This window comes from the organism of the source record quoted next, unplaced genomic scaffold (assembly GCF_019419815.1).
Source record: "Pyrus x bretschneideri cultivar Hongxiangsu unplaced genomic scaffold, Pyrus_bretschneideri_v1 Contig12, whole genome shotgun sequence".
Classification (NCBI taxonomy): domain Eukaryota; kingdom Viridiplantae; phylum Streptophyta; class Magnoliopsida; order Rosales; family Rosaceae; genus Pyrus; species Pyrus x bretschneideri.
In genome coordinates, this window is record NW_025999413.1 from 1,359,088 (window position 1) to 1,375,618 (window position 16,531).

Consider the following 16,531-nt stretch of genomic DNA (forward strand, 5'->3'; position numbering starts at 1 on the left):
AGCTAAACATTAATAATGTTGGCTGATCTTTAATATCTTCCATAAGTACCTTCTTTTTTTTTTTTTTTTTTTTTTTTTTTTTTTTTTTGTCGAACCTTAAACACCATTGAATTTCATAGATTTTGATTCATATTTAAACTTTTGAACTTATGTACAAAATGCAACTCACACAATGCAATTTTTGTATTCTCAAGATAATGGATTCAGTAAATAATGAATATATATATATATATTATAATACTCTAATATTATATATATTATTCGGTTCGGATTCGGATACGGATACAAATTGGAGACCCCTATAACCATATCTAAAACCATAACCAAATAATATTTATGATTTTTCCCCATACCCAAAATATACCCGAATTTTCATACCCAAATCTAATCCATTTGGGTGGTTATCCACGGTTATTGGGTTTAACGGGTAGAATTGTCGTCCGTTGTGGCAACAGCAATGTTGTTGCCACTACTCCAACCACGGCAGCAGCTGTGAGATCATCGCTTTACTCCTAGTCTATGATGCACGGACACTTCTGTTTGGTCTCGTATCCCGTATCTGATACTTGATTGGATACGATACTCTCAGATACTCGTCCGACATGTATCCTGGTTGATGGACACGAATTTGACATGATGGATACGCGTATCCTCCATTTAAGATACACATATCCGGCTTTTAGGATACATTTACACTTTCAAAAAAGGTAATGAGGAGGAGAAAATTAATAGGAGGCATCTATAATTAAAAGTTGCTGAATACAAAGAGATTCCCTCTAATTAAAACCATGAATACGACTCTCACATTTCTTCTACAATACAAAGAGCTTCCCTCTAATTAAAACCATGTACTTGAATTTGAATGATGAATTATGTTTTAAAATGTTTATTTTTGTTGCTATAAACATTTTTATTTGCCATATCCATAGCATATCGTATCTTAATTTTTAAAGATTTTCCGTATCGCCGTGTTGTGTCGTGTCATATCGTTGTATCAGCATCCGTATCCATCTTCATAGCCAGTCTTGGATCCTTCTTGATAGCTCCCCAAGGGCATCATCTAAGGCGCTGGCACACGAGAATGAAAAGATCTGCTTAGACTCCATAATATATATTATAAAGTGAATTAAGTTTTGAAATTTATGTATTATGGAACTTAGGTATTATATAATGCATGGAAAAGAATGTCAACTATCAATATTATAATTCAGTTCCTTTAAAAAAAAATTTAAATAACTTCTGAAGAAAAGCTTGAGTAATTAAGAGAAGCTTGCTTTTTACGGACAAACCTACCAGATTGCAGAACCATGCATATCCATAGGCTCATAAACAAGTGATGGTTTGGACTCTCTGGTTTCTTTCAACTGCTTTTCCTCACTTTCACCGTTCTCACTATTCTCAATCTGATTGCCCTTTTCTTGGTGAATCTGATTGCTATTTTCTTGTGGCTTATCCTCGATTTTCTTATTTTCTTCTCCATTTGGAAGCTCACGGTCATTAATTTCTTCAGCTTCATCAGAAGATGCTCCCATTTGGCCCCTATAAAGAATGAAATTGAATTTCGTGTTCAGCTAAGTAAAGATTCAACTCTAAATTTCGTCAATAGCAATTGAGTAAGAACAGGTATGATCAAGCTTAATAACAAAGCACAACAACATTACAAATCAGAAACATATACAGGGTAATGCAATTATATCCAATTTTTTTGTGCTTTCTCCACAAAAGTTACTCCATGTTAATGTAACTCTATATCAATAAATCTATCATACAAGACTAGAAATAATCAGCAATTGAAAAATACGACAACACAAGCTTCTGTCTAGTGAAATTTTCATCCAAAGACAGTACGCAAAACCAAAAACATACAAACCTCCAATGTCGTTCTCTAATCTCTCCCTTCCCAATATGCTGATCAAGCAATTCCGGCACATCACTAGGAAAGATGTAGCCATACCTGCGATTAATAATACATAATATTCAAACTCCTTCATCGATCCCAATACGACAAATTTTAAATTGTTATGATGCAGATATTACCAATGGTCTATTATGCTTCCATCTGAACTTGGGCTGTAGATAACCAAGTTTCCATCAAACTTGTGGCCTCCAATGTGAAAGCAAGCAGTAACAAATACCTGATCCGACAACCCTCGCAGCTCAGCCTCCTGTTTGAACTTATCAATGAGAACACATGCACGATAACGATTCCATTCATTTCGACTCATATGTGCGCATATAAATACATTGGGGCCAGTCAACGGCTCTTGCACTCGGGAAGCCCATGGTTTGTGATTCACAAGGACATCATCAACAAAGCTGTCCACATCTGACTCTTTCAAGCCCCTTTGATCAATAAACAAAAACAACCTCAGAATCACAAAATAGGATTTACAGGCAAGGAATTAGTCGTAAACTGAGTCATTAAATTCAATTTCTAGAACTAATTTCAGAAGCTAACACATATCTAATTATCTATTTAGGTCAGTAAATTCATGTTGGTTATGGAATGGGCCCTTGATTATGAATTAATTATGATTTGCCATTGTGTGCTAGTGTGGGCCGTGCTTAACAGCTGGGTTGGGCTGCTGCATTTGGGCTCAGGGTGCAGCTCTCACGCGTTTTGGGCTGGTTTTCACCGAAAGATCACATGACTCTTTTGGCCCCTTCAGTCCTAATCCAACGGCCACCATTTGGGGCGTTTGTGTTCTGCAATTCAGCGTGGGTTTCATCAAGGGGATTGTGCAGAGAGGCAGAGGGTGACATCGAGTTTTGGTTCTGTCTTCTTCAACTCTCATATCTTCCCTTTTTCTGAATTTTCTTTATTTCTCATCCTTTAAACCTTGTATTTTTTTAAATTTTAAATATTTTGTGATGCAGGTAGATGAACATGTTCAAAGGGAAATCATGAACCACAGATCACTGCATCCGAATATCATTTGATTCCAAAAGGTCAGTGATCATAAACTATTTTCATTTTGTATTTTAAGTATCTGCTGAGGGTGGGTGGATGAAGACAGAACACTAAATTTGGCCTCTGGTGTGCTTAAACTGGTACGGGGGATAGTTAGACTTTGAGCCCGGGATGCAGTAGGACTAAGAGAAATGCCCTACCCACCGGGGCAATCCACCACTTGCAGAATTGTTGTCAAAATAACTCTGCTAAAAGTATGAGCTATACTTCCTGCACTTTGTTTTTACTGTGAATTGGAAATAGTCTTTAGAGTGGCTTATTTGAGATAACTGATAAAGAGGTTTGTGTTTAAGACTTGAAAGTAGTGCGGTGTCTTTCTTGCTGGTTCTGCTCACACCACTTCAAAATTAGGACGGTGCAAAAAATTAGTTTTGTGTTACCTATTTGGTTTTGGTGTGCTATTTGGGTTTGGATTTTGACTTCTTAGTTGGTTTCCTTGGTGGAGAGATTTTGTTAATTACCTATTTGATTAGGATTTGGATTTACTTCCTATTAGGATTCTTATTGTAACCTAAGTCCTATGCACTATAAATAGGACCTTAGGGTTAGTGTATTTCGTGTGGCTCATTCGTGTAGCAATTTGGTGAGAGTCAATTTGTGAGTTTGTGAGTTAGAGAGCAATTTGGGAGAATCTTCTCCATTTGTTTGAGTTCTCTACTCGTTTGGTTTAGGGTTTGTAAGCTAAAAATATGAGCTATACTTCCTGCACTTTGTTTTTACTGTGAAGTGGAAATAGTCTTTAGAGTGGCTTATTTGAGATAATTGATAGAGGTTTGTGTTTAAGACTTGAGAGTAGTGCGGTGTCTTTCTTGCTGGTTCTGCTCACACCACCTCATGTAGCCATTGTGATGGAGTACACGGCTGGGTGAGAACTCTTCGAGAGAATATGCAGTGCTGGCAGATTTAGTGAGGATGAGATAAAGTAGTTTCAAATGCAGATAAAATTTCTTTGGAAATGATTTTAGTGTAGAGTCTCAAATATGGGATCTCTGAATGTCCCCTGAAATGGAATCCATCTCAATTTTCGTTTAGTTTCAGATAGGGAAAGTTAGGTCTGAAGCATTTTTACATAAACAGTCAGTCATAATATAACTAAAACTTACTCTTTCGATTTAATTGTTGTTTTGCATCAGGCAAGGTTTTTCTTCCAGCAGTTATATCAGGAGTTAGCTGCTGTTATTTAATGGTATGTAATGTGGCACTTTTTGGCTAATGCGTCGTATACTGTTATTTCTTTCTCTTTTGATATTGGAAGTGTTGGTTGTATTAATGAAATAATTCGTTTCAATAGTATATGACTTAGTTTTAATAGTATGACTCAGTTTTTTAATAGCACTCGGGTGGGAACATGGGTCGGCTCATGTTTTAGTCTCTCCATCGTAAGCAATTTTACATGGCATTCTTCTATGTAGCTATAGGTTAGACAACACTCTCAGTATTCCATAATCAAACCACCATTTGAACTTTTTTCATCCACCAAGTTAAGCTTTTATGTGCCATCTTGAATAGTTTTAAGTAATTGCTTCAGATTACACCAGTGCAACATTGTTGTTCTCTTCCTTACCTCTCAAGCTTGCTTAATATACTTATTCTTATTATTGTTGTATTGTTAAGAAATACTCTACTGCGGTTTCAGTTCATCGTTATGAATTGGATTAAAATTAACCACACATTGGTTATTTATCTAAATCCCATAAATTCGGATTAAAATTAAAGCAACTACAGAACAAAGACCTTAAGAAATCAACGCGAATTTACCTGTATTTGATCATTTGTGGGAAAATCAACACATCGCCGTCAGAAAACTCAGTTCCTTTGTGTCCTTCAATTACTGTCAGCAACGTCTATAAAAAACCAAGAAAAAAAATGAGTAACGGAGTCAACTCAACTCAACACCAGAACTCAGTAGCTCCAGGAAATAAGAAACGGCAGAAACGCTGACGAATTGAGCTGGAAAACGGACCTTAAAGGTGATGTCATTCTTGCGAGCTTTGAGAGCGGAAGCAAAGAACTTAGGGAGCGGATCGGACTCAGAGCCTTTGATGCACCACGGCCAAGCCTCGAAGGTCTTGTAGCAGAGGAAAATGTGGCAAATGTCCAACTGTGTATCGTCATCAGTGTCTTCATCAGACTCATATGGCATAGTCTTATAGTTGTCCCAATTAGCAAGACCATCAGGCAAATCCCATTTTACCATATCCACTCCTGTTTTGTTCACCTTAATTCTATTATCTCCTCCATAAAATTTTGCTTTTACAAGAACTATGTCGCCGCCTTTCAGATTGAGCTTCTTGTTTGAAAGATTTCCCAACCAAAGATAATATTCATGGGAAGCAGTTACGGTGGCCTTCATTGGCCAGTTGCGAAAATTAGTTCGCTGGGTACAATTAACAACATCAATGCATAGAGACCCAGTTGAGTCGGAGTTGTCTGAAGAATAAACGATGCCCAAAGCCAACCCTCCTATATAATCAATACTTGGCGGCACTGTAAATTTGACAGTTTTATCCTCTCCCGCGACATAGGCTAACCAGTTAGGAATATCATTTCCGGAGAGAAAAATTCCACCAAATGCATTTTTCTACAACATGGGGTGCAAAGTCAGTATAAGCAACAATACAAAAAGCAGAGAGAGAGAGAGAGAGAGAGAGTACCATACCGTTCGGAGGTTCTCCTTAAAAGTATCAGTGAGACTGGTACACCCTTCCATATGAATTAAATCCATGTAGTCCAATGAGCTCTCCAAGTTTGGAATATCTTTGAGTTTGCGGCAGTCTTTCAGTTCCAATACCCTCATTTTCGACATCTCTGAAAAGTCGGACATTATTTCCAGTGCAGTGCAGTAATTCGCTTTCAGTAAAAGCAAACTGTTCGGCAAATCTGGGATTGCCTGAAGGTTTGTGCAATGATCTAGATATAAACTCTGAAGCTGAGAAAGGCCACTGAGAATGGGTAGCCTATTAAAACCATTCCTACTTAGACGTAAAGCTGTTAAAGAAGATAGAGTCCCAATTATTTCGAGAACGGCACCATCTGTTATATTGCAGTCGCTGAGATTTAATCCCTCAATCGTCTTCAGTTGTGCTAAAAAATGGAAACCCCCGCACAAACCCTTACAGCCGCTGAGGTCCAATACCTCGAGATGCGGGAGTTTTGAAAAGTTTGGTAATTCAGTCAGGTTATGGCAGTGTCTAAGATGGAGAAACTTCAACTTCTTAGGCAACTGTTACTCAAAAAGAGAAAACAATAATAAAAATCCAAATAAATAAAAGAGAGAATGCATGACGATGACTGATGTTCATATTTACAAGGACATTGATAATTATATCGTACCAGCTCCGAATCCTCCCAAACTCGTACCATCTTGCTGTTGCTCAGATTTAAATAAACTAGGTTTCGTTGATCAAAATCTGCTGGTATGGCTTCATGAGGAAATCCAATCCAATACAACAATCTTAACTCCTTGGAAAGATGTTTGTAGCTTCCAGTCAGCTTTACGTTTTCCAGCATGAGAAATTTCAGACACCACATCTTCTTAAACGCTTCCGTACTGAAGCTTTGCTCGTCATCAGAATATAAGCGTAGTCCTTCAACTGCTCCTGTTCCCTGTTAGAGATAAAAAAAAACAAGAAAAGGATAATATTCACACGAAGCAGAGCCGTGAATTGGATGAATGAACTACTAGAAAGGTAGGGCAAACAAAATAATTATGTATTTTCTCCTTCAATTTACAGTGGATGACAGCTTTTCTTTTCTTCTTTTTCTTCAAATATACTATGTACGGCATACATTATATATATATATATATATATATATATATATATGCGGATATGCGTATATACTTCTCTTTCTTTACATGTACTTAACATAACATCTTTTTATCGCAAAAGTACTTACAGATTTGTTCCTTAGCACGATTTTTGCATCTTCACTATGCCGCAATCGACTACGTCTTCCAAATTCCACAGGAGATTCTGCCCGCACAATTTCTCTTCCCATATCTCGAATCAAATCATGCATCCTCAATTTTTTATCTTCACCAACATATAAGAGACATCGATCACAGAGTGTGGTAATTTCTGCTTCTACAGAAAAATGACTACAACCATCCAATATTGCCGTGACAATACTTATATCCACTCCAATAAAGAAACAAGATATGTCAAGGAACACACCCTTCACATGACCATCAGGTAGCCCATCGTAGCTTAATTTAAGCTTTTCATAAATTTTTTCATCTGGAATATTTCTCAATTTATCCAATGTACCTTTCCATATGGTTTTACTCTTTTTCTTAGCCAACAAACGACCAACAACTTTCAGAGCTAGGGGCAATCCTCCACAATAATCAACAATATCTCTTGCCAATTCAATATATTTTTTATCGGGATGATCATTTCCAAAGGCATGCCAACTAAGGAGCTCAAGAGCTTCTTTCTTTGTCATTGCTTGTGCCTTATATTTTTTATCCACCTTTTGTATATTCAGCACATGTTCATCTCTTGTTGTTATAATAATTCTGCTCCCTGGACCAAATGAATCATGTTCTATTGCCAATTCATCTAATTGGTCTGCATCATCTATGTCATCAACCACGACAAGTACCTTCATGCTTCCAAGTCTTTTCTTGATCTCTTTGGTCCCTTCAGCAACATTGCTTACCTTAATGTCAGGCTGTTTTAAAATATCTCGAAGAAGTTGTTCTTGCAAACTAACCATCTCTTTCTTTTTACTCCTCACATCTTCAAGGTAACAGTGACGACTAAAACTATGCTGATTATTGCTACAAACGGCTCTAGCAAGCGTTGTTTTACCTATACCGCCCATACCACAAATTCCAATTATTCGAACATCAGGTGAACCTCCAACATCTAAGTATTTAGTACTGAATTCTTGCACACGAAAAGCCATTCCAACTGAGTGCTTGGCTTCTTTAAAGTCTGTGGTTTTCAGTAGCCCCTTGACGTCCCCAACAATTTTCTCAATAAACACCCCTTCACACCTATAAGTAGAAATTCCAGATTACGAGAGCCATACTAAATGCCTTATTCATAATGACTAGATATTTACATATTGAAACAGATTTGAATACACTGGATTAATTGAGCTCAATTCAACCAAGTATCTAATCTTTAATTATAATGTGAATACATTAGATCATTGGTGATTGGACTATTATGCAATTGTAGCTTTCAGTAATATAATTAAGAATCTATTAAAATTGGTATTTAATTTGATAAAGTGTGGAGCATTTGTCCTTCACACACCCATAAAAAACAAAGCATGTACCCGGCGTTTCACTTCCTTAATTTTGACCGAAATTCTTATGCAAATGCTCTACCTTTAATAAAATTCATATACCAATTGTAATAAATTTTTATGTAGGGACCAAAATTACAGTTCGATCATAGTTTAGAGATCAACGATCCAATTTTTCTCATCACATATAAAATCAGATTCAATGCCTTAAGTATAATATCTTAACTTTGGTTGATTAGTGAAATATGGTGATATGAAATTTGAAGTAAACAAAAAAGTATACCCGTCGGCCGTGGTTTTGAGGTTCCAGCCGCCCAACTCTGCAGAAGCCTTAAGATCCTCTCTCCATTGCTTGACCTCATTTCGATCTTCATCCTTTTCATGCGTCTGAAATGCTTCCCCAAAACTACCTTTCTGTTTCCTGACTTGAAAAGGTTCAACGTCGTAGAATATTGGACAGACTATTTTCCCCTCTTGATCTTTTAGGCACCTCATGATCTTCGATAGCTCCCTCAGGCACCATCGGGACTCCGCGTACTTCTTCGAAAAGACGATGATGGCGATTCTAGACAATTCGATTTCTCGGTCAAGTTCTCTCTGTATGTTTTCCCCCCTTGTGAGCAGGTTGTCCATAAACGTGTTAATTCCGGCGTTGCGTAACGCAATGAAGAGGTGGTCTGTGAAGGTTTTGCGGGTGTCGCCACCTCTAAAGCTCAGGAACACCTCGTACTTCCAGCGGTTTGAGCTCCGCGAGGAAGTCGAAGAGGCGGCAGCGGCGGCTCCATGGGCGGAGCTGCTGGTATCCATTGCAGCCTGTAGAAGTGTAGCTTGGCTTTCAAATAACCAAAGTCAAGTCTAACCTAAGATTACCCAGTGTCGGTGGCCCTTTTAAATTTTTTGCATGGGCCAATGATGTCGGACAAGGATTTTTCTGCCTATCACTTCTCGTGTGCTTTCATATTTTCCTGTTTTATACGAAATTATATTAATATTTTATATTATTTTTTTATAAAATTAATAAGATAAAAATAAATAATAATATAAAATGTTAAAATGATTTAATCGTGACTACACAAATAGAAGAACATAGAAAATAAAAAAAGCAAACAATCTTTGTCCAATGATGTCACTGCCATGTCGAACACGCGTGAGTGCTTTTCCACCACAGTTTACGATGCAATTTCCTTCCTTTTGTAGTTTTTTGAGAAATCTGCCGCCAACTTTGACCAGTTGACTTGACGTCACGACAGCGTTATAAGAATCTTCGGTGGAGAGCAAGTTCCAACCGTTGGAGTCAGTCTAGAGAGTATCAATGGGAAGAGTCATCATCTCCAGTTTACTTTACCAATCAATGGGAACAGTAGTTGAATTTCTCGATCAAGATTATGCAGGAGGCATCGGTGTGCAAGCCAGACTCGACAGCATAGCCACACTACACAACCTCTCAACCTGCCATCGGACTATTCCGTCTCCGTCTCTTCGGGCGTAGTGTTTTCGTTGTAACAAATAATCCAGGGCTTGGAAAAATCAAGCCAACTAGTTGAGGAGGCAATTACACTACTTGACGACATTGTTTCTTCATCGAAGACTGCGCTCAAGGAAACTGCAGGTATTTGCGACATAGTCTGGGGGCTGGTTGAGACCATTGAAAAGGAATCGATGAAATGCAAGGAGCACGCTGCGAGTATCTTCCTGCCTATATGTCAGAGCTGCAGAGAGACGTACAGAGGACTAATACTGAGAGAAGAGCAATGCCCAGACTGCTTCGGCTGAGCGTGGATGGGACGTGGACGGCTAAAGCCACGGCACAGGAGTTGCTGTTTCTCTTGAAAGACTGTTCCAATTATGGTTCGAGAAACAAGCGGTCGAGGAATAAGGATATAGAGCAGATTATGCAGGACATCGATGCTGCGGCGGCGCCCCGCCGGGGGGGGCGGCGGTGGGGGAGGAGAAAGAGCTGATGGGATGAGTACAACGGTATTGAGGCGTGGAGGAGATGCTTGCAAAGATCAGCAGTGGACGATGATCTCGACCAAACTCTGAGCTTTGCTATCTACGAGGAGAACGCCGTCTTTTTCTCTCTTTTGAAATTTAGACTTCTTTGACAAAAATTATCATAAATTTTGATAGAATCAACAGCAGGCAAATCGAAAACAATCACAAGAGCTTAGAAAACACCACGTCAAAGCAGTCTCATAACAAATCCATTCAACAGTATATTGGAACAACACATCAGTTGTGTAAGCAATCAACTACGGAAAGGAATAGTGAATATTTTTGTAACTGTATATGGCTTAGCTTCGGGAAATCATCCCACCCTCCAAAAATGAACGTTTTTAGTGTAGCTACCATGTTCTCCTTTCATGTAAGAGCTTATTTAATTGACGTTATAACATCTTTCTACAAAAGCTATAGGCCTCCACACCTGTGGCAGAAACCCGACATGGATTAGAGTATGTTTCAGCCTGACCTTCTATAAAAGCTATAGGCCACTGCCGCTGTTGCGACTGCTCCAACCAAGGCAGCAGCTGCGAGGACATCGCTTTGCTCCCAGTTCCCGATCAAGCTTGACAGCCTCCCTAAGGCATCCTTCCTGGCACACGACTCTCTGGTTTCTTTTAGCTTCTTTTCCTCACTTCCACATTCTGCTACAAACTTACTTCTTTGCAGCATGTAAATCCATTACTATTAGCCCCTTGCAACAGCCTGAAAAGTTCTCATTCTTCTGAATCTGATTGCTGTTTTCTTGGGGCTTCTCCTTGATTTTCTTACTTTCTCCTCCATTTGGAAGCTTCAGGTCATTAATTTTTTCAGCTTCATCAGAAGATACTCCCATTTGCCCCCTGTAAGGAATGAAATTGAATTTCGTGTTCAGTTATTTAAAGATTCAACTGTAAGTTTCGTCAATAGCAATTGAGTAAGAACAGGTATGATCATGCTTAATACACAATTTGACAACAATTAATCAGAAGAACATTACAAATCAGAAACACATACAGGGTAATGCCGTTATATCCAATTCGCTAGATCTGCTTCGCTTTCTCCATCTCTGTAAAGTTATGCTTCCATCTGAACCTGGGCTGTAGATAATCAAGTTTCCAGCATATTTGTGGCCTCCAATGTGAGAGCAAGCAGTAACAAATACCTGATTCGTCAATCCTCGCAGCTCAGCCTCCTCTTTGAACTTATCAATGCGGACAGGTCCACAAACACCACATCTATTATCTCGACTACCATGTGCACATACAAATACATGGGAGCCAGTCAACGCCTCTTGCACTACGGAAGCCCATGGTTTGTCATTCACAAGGACGTCATCAACAAAGCTGTCCACATCCGACTCTTTCAAGCCCCCTTGATTGAGAAACAAAAACAACCTCAGAATCACAAAGTTAAAAATCCCCCATCAGATATTTAGTAATCACAAATACAACCTCAGAAACAAAACGCAACAAACAAACAGATTAAGAACACAACAGAACAGAACATCATCGTTGTAACTCAACACGAAAAACACATATTCGGCATCATAAACACCATAATTGCACAACACCAAATCAAGTTTTGATCTTTGATTAGTTCTGCAAAAACCCAACTCAATTTTGCATTTATATTTAACAAGATCTAAGACATCATATTAAATTGCTAAACTTGAGAGACCAGAATTTCAGAATCTAAGACAAAACAAACACAGACGTTGTACTTACTTTCCTTCGTACACTTTGGCATGCGCCTTCCCAATCCTCGGACCAACAAAAAGATGTTTTGGATCGATCAGCCAATTGGCATCCAAATCGAAATCCGCAGCTGACTAATTAACCAAAACAAAGGGTATCCTTTATTCGTAGGACTACATTTGAAGTAAAGATGGAAGCTTTGGTCTAGATAAAAATGCAAAAAACTAACGAAGTAAGGAGACTTTGTATGATTGAAGAGGGAGAAAGATGAAGACTTTCTATAATAAAAGGACTTGCTTCGTACTGTAGGTTTCAGAAAACATACCCATCTCCGGAATCACGGTTGAGGATCCTACAAATATAGGGCGTGCCTTTTGTTTAGGGGGCAAAGAATAAAATCCCAGAGGCACACACCGACAACCCCACAATTTTAAAATGGCCACTGATGAGAACTCTTTCAGTGGGAGTGGATTAGATTTATGATTGGGAATTGGGGGGAGAGAGAGGAAATCAGTAGAAGAGCAAAGCAGATAGAGTTGAGCAAGGCAGAGGAGGATGAAATTGAGAGGATGCAGGTGGGGAGATTTGGGAATATGATGGAAGCGAACGGTGGCGGTGGGTGGGTGGGAAGTGAGTTCAGTTGAGATTAATTTATTGGCCTTCTCCACGTGTGGAATATTACTGTCTTGTCTTCTGGATCCAGAGATAAACTAGTCTCCGTCAGACAATAGTGTGTTTCGTTTGTGTGTAATTTATTGTATTCTACATAACTTTTAATTTATTGAAGTTTCGTTACTAAGTAATTAAAAGTTTCCTTAATAGGTAGTTTAAACTATAGGATAAATTACAATTTACCACTTTAGGTTTAAAGTGGTAAATTTCACATATATGACTAGAATCAAAATGAATATCAAGAACGGTTTAATTTAAGGCCTGAAGCGGTCCGATGGAAAGATGCCTGAGACGTTGGTGCCAAAGGTTGAAGTGTTTGCAGATGTTGTAGGCTAGATGTGGGTGTTGGTCTTGTGTCAAGTAGTAAAGACCATCGTGATGCTTCCCCAGGCCAATCATCTTCCTTGTAGCCGCATCCTACACAACACTCAAACCAAAGGCCCTCAGTGGAACCTAAAGAGATGCGGAAGCTTGTAATTGATGTGTAAATCATATGATCAATTTTATTTTATCAATGTGTAATTTTCACCTTAAGAATTAGATTACAAATCTAAATATGAAACTCACCCTGTTTCGATTCCATATGTGCTAACATACGCATTAAAATTTGCAATCCAATTCTTGAAGATAAGGTATCAAATCAACTGAGGAGACTAATCGATCTTTTTCTCGTTTCGTCTTTCCTTTAGCTTCTCATAAATTCCACATGTGCTAAATATATGCATTGGAATTTGGAAGTAAGAAAGTAAAAATTCATAATAAAATTAAGACGTGAGAGATTAATGGGCCCAATAGAAATTAATGGGCTCAAAAACTGTAAGTAGCCAAATTCGACCTGGGTCTTATTAACCATGAGAGCCCATTAAATTGTGGGAATAACACCCTCGCGCCATTTACACGGTAGTTCAAACCGCTGGATGTACGAGGTGTTCTTGAGGTTTAGAGGCGACGACACCCGCAACACCTTCACAGACCACCTCTCCATTGCGTTACGCAATGCCGGGATCAACACGTTTATAGACTACCAGCTCAAAAGGGGGGAAATATACAGAGCGAACTTGACCAAAAAATCGATCGATCGGTCGAGGATCGCCGTCGTCGTCTTTTCCAAGAGGTACCCAGATTTCCGATGGTGCCTGAGGCTGAGGGAGCTGTCGAAGATCATGAGGTGCCGAGAAGACCAAGAGGGCATAATAGTCTATCCAATATTCTACGACGTTGATCCTTCTAACGTCAGGAAACAGAGTGGTGGTTTTGGGGGCATTTTGGAAGCATGACAGGGATGAAGATTCAGATGACATCGAGCAGTGGAGAAAGGATCTCAAGGCTTCTTCAGATTTGGGTGGCCAGAATCTTAAAACCTCGGCGGACGGGTATAATTTCTTCTTTACTTCCTTAAAAAATTTCTTATTATTTTGTTTAATTTATTTATACATCGGTCTCTGCATCTTTAATTCCATTTTACAAAATTTAACTCGAAGTATGACTAAAAAGTAAGAAAGTAGAATTTGATCTTCGACACTTTGTTGAAATTTAGCTTAGTTAATCACATGGATCAATCTAATTTACTCAAATCTTCTTTGCTCTGAAAATATCCTGGTCATCATGAATGAGGCATTTAGTTCATATGAATGTTGCAGTTGCATGATGAATTTTACTGTTGTATAATTTTGAATTTTAATTGCCAGACGTGAAGGATTGTCTATCGAGAAAATTGTTGGGGAAATCGGGGAACTACTGAAAACAACAGACTTAAAACAAGTCAAGTGCTCTAGTTCGAATGGATTTTTGCGTGCAAGAATTTAGTTCTGAATACTTAGATGTTGGAGGTTCACCTAACGTTCAAATAATTGGAATTTGGGGTATGGGAGGTTAGGTAAAACAACGCATGCAGGAGCTATTTGTGGCGAATATCATCGTTGTTATAGTGGTCAATGTTACCTTGAAAAGGTCAGGAGTAAAAAAGAAAAGTATGGTTGCTCTGCAAGAACTTCTTCGAGATGTTTTGAAACGGGTGGACATTAATGTGAGCAATGTTGCCGAAGGAACCAAAGAGATAGAGAAAAGACTTGGAAGAATGAAGGTGCTTGTCGTCGTTGATGACATAGATGATGCGGACTAATTACATGAATTGGCGATAAAACATGAATCGACTACGTTTGTTAAGATTCCGGCCACCCAAATCTGCAGAAGCCTTAAGATCCTTTCTCCACTACTCGACCTCATTTGGATCTTCATCCCTTTCATGCTGCCGAAATGCTTTTCCAAAAATACCGCTGTTTCCTCACTTGAGAAGGGTCGACGTCGTACAATATTGGAAGACTACTTTCCCCTCTTGATCTTCTTGGCGCCTCATGATCTTGGCCAGCTCCCTCAGACACCATCCGGACTCCGTGTACCTCTTTGAGAAGACAGACGACGGTATTCCTCGATCCTTTGATTTCTTGGTCAAGTTCACTATGTATGTTTTCCAGTCTTCTGAGCTGGTAGTCTATGCATGTGTTGATTCTGACATTGCGTAACACAATGGAGAGGTGGTCGGTGAAGGTAGTGTGTGTCGTTGCCTCTAAAGCTCAGGAACACCTCGTTCTTCCAGCGGTTTGAGCAGCATGGGCAAGACGAAGAGGCTGTGATAGCGGTTCCATGGGCGGAACTGATGGTATACATCAATAATTGGTACTAGCGTTGGGAGACTAGAGGGAGTGCAGCAGGCTGTGCGGCTTGGCTTTCAGATAGTCAAGGCCAAGTCACGTCATCGCCTAAGTATTATAGAGAAACGAAATGCGTGGAGCGATATGAATATACATGTATATGGCATTGCATAAATTTATTACAAAATATGGTAACACCCTAATTTTTATGGATATAGTACTATCAGTATTTATGACTATCTGCTTTGCAACTATCCAATATTGCCATGACAATAGTTACATCCCATCCAATAAAAAAATTAGATATGTTAAGGAACACACCCTTCACATGATCGGTACTTAACCCGTCACGTCCCATGCAGACACATACCAACATTTCAGGATTGGGTGGATTGAGTGTTAAAAGTTGAAAATTAGTTTATATGACAAATTGAAAATTAAAAAAAAATTCTTGTTCTCAATTGTACAACATAGCTCTAACCACTTATTGCACAAACACGTAAACCCTAACGATGATACGTTTGTTAGTAGACCTGTAAACGGGTCGGGTTTATTGGGTTTGGTCGGGTTCAACCCGACCCGTTAAATTAACGGGTCATCCAAACCCAACCCGTTAAGCTAACGGGTCACCGAACCCCACCCGTTAAGCTAATGGGTCATTCGTTTCACCCGTTAACAATTATTATTATTATTTTTTTTTTTGCATAGAGTTTATTTTTTGTTGTTAAGACTTGACTGAAATTACTAAAACATCCTCAACTAACGGGTGCTAAAGGGTTGACCCAAAGTGACCCGTTATTTAATGGGTTCACCCATTAGCGACCCGACCCATTAAGCATCCACTCAAATACTAATATTAACGGGTCGGGTCGGGTTAACAGGTCGGATCCAAAATGCCAGGTCTACTTGTTAGTTCTCAGTTTTTATTTTGGACTTGGAAGTTGTGGGCACGGTGTTGCTATTAGGAACGGATTCAACTCTGATGTACCTTTAACTAATGCATTGGTGACGGGTTCTGTCAAAACCGATGCTAGCTTGTTCCGGTTGCAGAGAAAAATGTTATTTCTTGTTGCTCCATGATTGCCTCTTTCACACGTAACAGGCAAGAACACTTACATCTATGATAGGTGAAGAGAGAAATTTCCTTGAAATGAGGTGGTTTATAGAACACTCAAGGCTCAAGCCATCCCCTAAGATATGTCTCTAATTAATGGTGTGTAAGACACACTTAAATGTAAATTTCTCTAATGTCACTGATCAAATTGGAAATCATTAATTTATATTTGACAAGATGATAAGTT

General features: G+C 38.9%; 2 protein-coding genes and 1 long non-coding RNA gene across 8 annotated transcripts; 1 reads left to right on the forward strand and 2 right to left on the reverse strand.

Moving 5' to 3' along the window:
- Window positions 1-711: 711 nt before the first annotated feature.
- LOC103926973 (TMV resistance protein N) lies at window positions 712-12,617 on the reverse strand. 6 transcript variants are annotated; one of them, XM_048577830.1, is made up of 13 exons: window positions 12,233-12,617; window positions 11,938-12,041; window positions 11,228-11,584; window positions 8,514-11,073; window positions 6,869-7,973; window positions 6,305-6,577; window positions 5,631-6,194; window positions 4,935-5,552; window positions 4,730-4,815; window positions 2,038-2,343; window positions 1,871-1,954; window positions 1,294-1,539; window positions 712-1,068 (listed from the first exon to the last, which is right to left on the reverse strand). In XM_048577830.1, exons 4-13 carry the CDS (start codon window positions 9,035-9,037, stop codon window positions 1,014-1,016), a joined length of 3,861 nt encoding a protein of 1,286 aa, XP_048433787.1. In that variant the 5' UTR covers window positions 9,038-11,073; window positions 11,228-11,584; window positions 11,938-12,041; window positions 12,233-12,617; the 3' UTR covers window positions 712-1,013. The 6 variants fall into 6 exon arrangements, with proteins under 6 accessions (XP_048433787.1, XP_048433789.1, XP_048433786.1 ...); XM_048577832.1 differs by having other exon boundaries at window positions 11,228-11,607; XM_048577829.1 differs by having other exon boundaries at window positions 11,228-11,305; window positions 11,376-11,584; window positions 11,938-12,617.
- Window positions 10,887-13,564, reverse strand: LOC125474192. The gene is made up of 3 exons (XM_048577627.1): window positions 13,477-13,564; window positions 11,224-11,584; window positions 10,887-11,073 (listed from the first exon to the last, which is right to left on the reverse strand). The coding sequence occupies exons 1-3, from the start codon at window positions 13,562-13,564 to the stop codon at window positions 10,887-10,889; spliced, it is 636 nt and encodes a 211-aa protein (XP_048433584.1).
- Window positions 13,565-13,672: 108 nt separating this feature from the next.
- On the forward strand, window positions 13,673-14,716 carry LOC125474325. The gene is made up of 2 exons (XR_007255879.1): window positions 13,673-13,952; window positions 14,268-14,716. It is a non-coding gene; the product is annotated as an uncharacterized LOC125474325 (long non-coding RNA).
- Window positions 14,717-16,531: the final 1,815 nt, after the last annotated feature.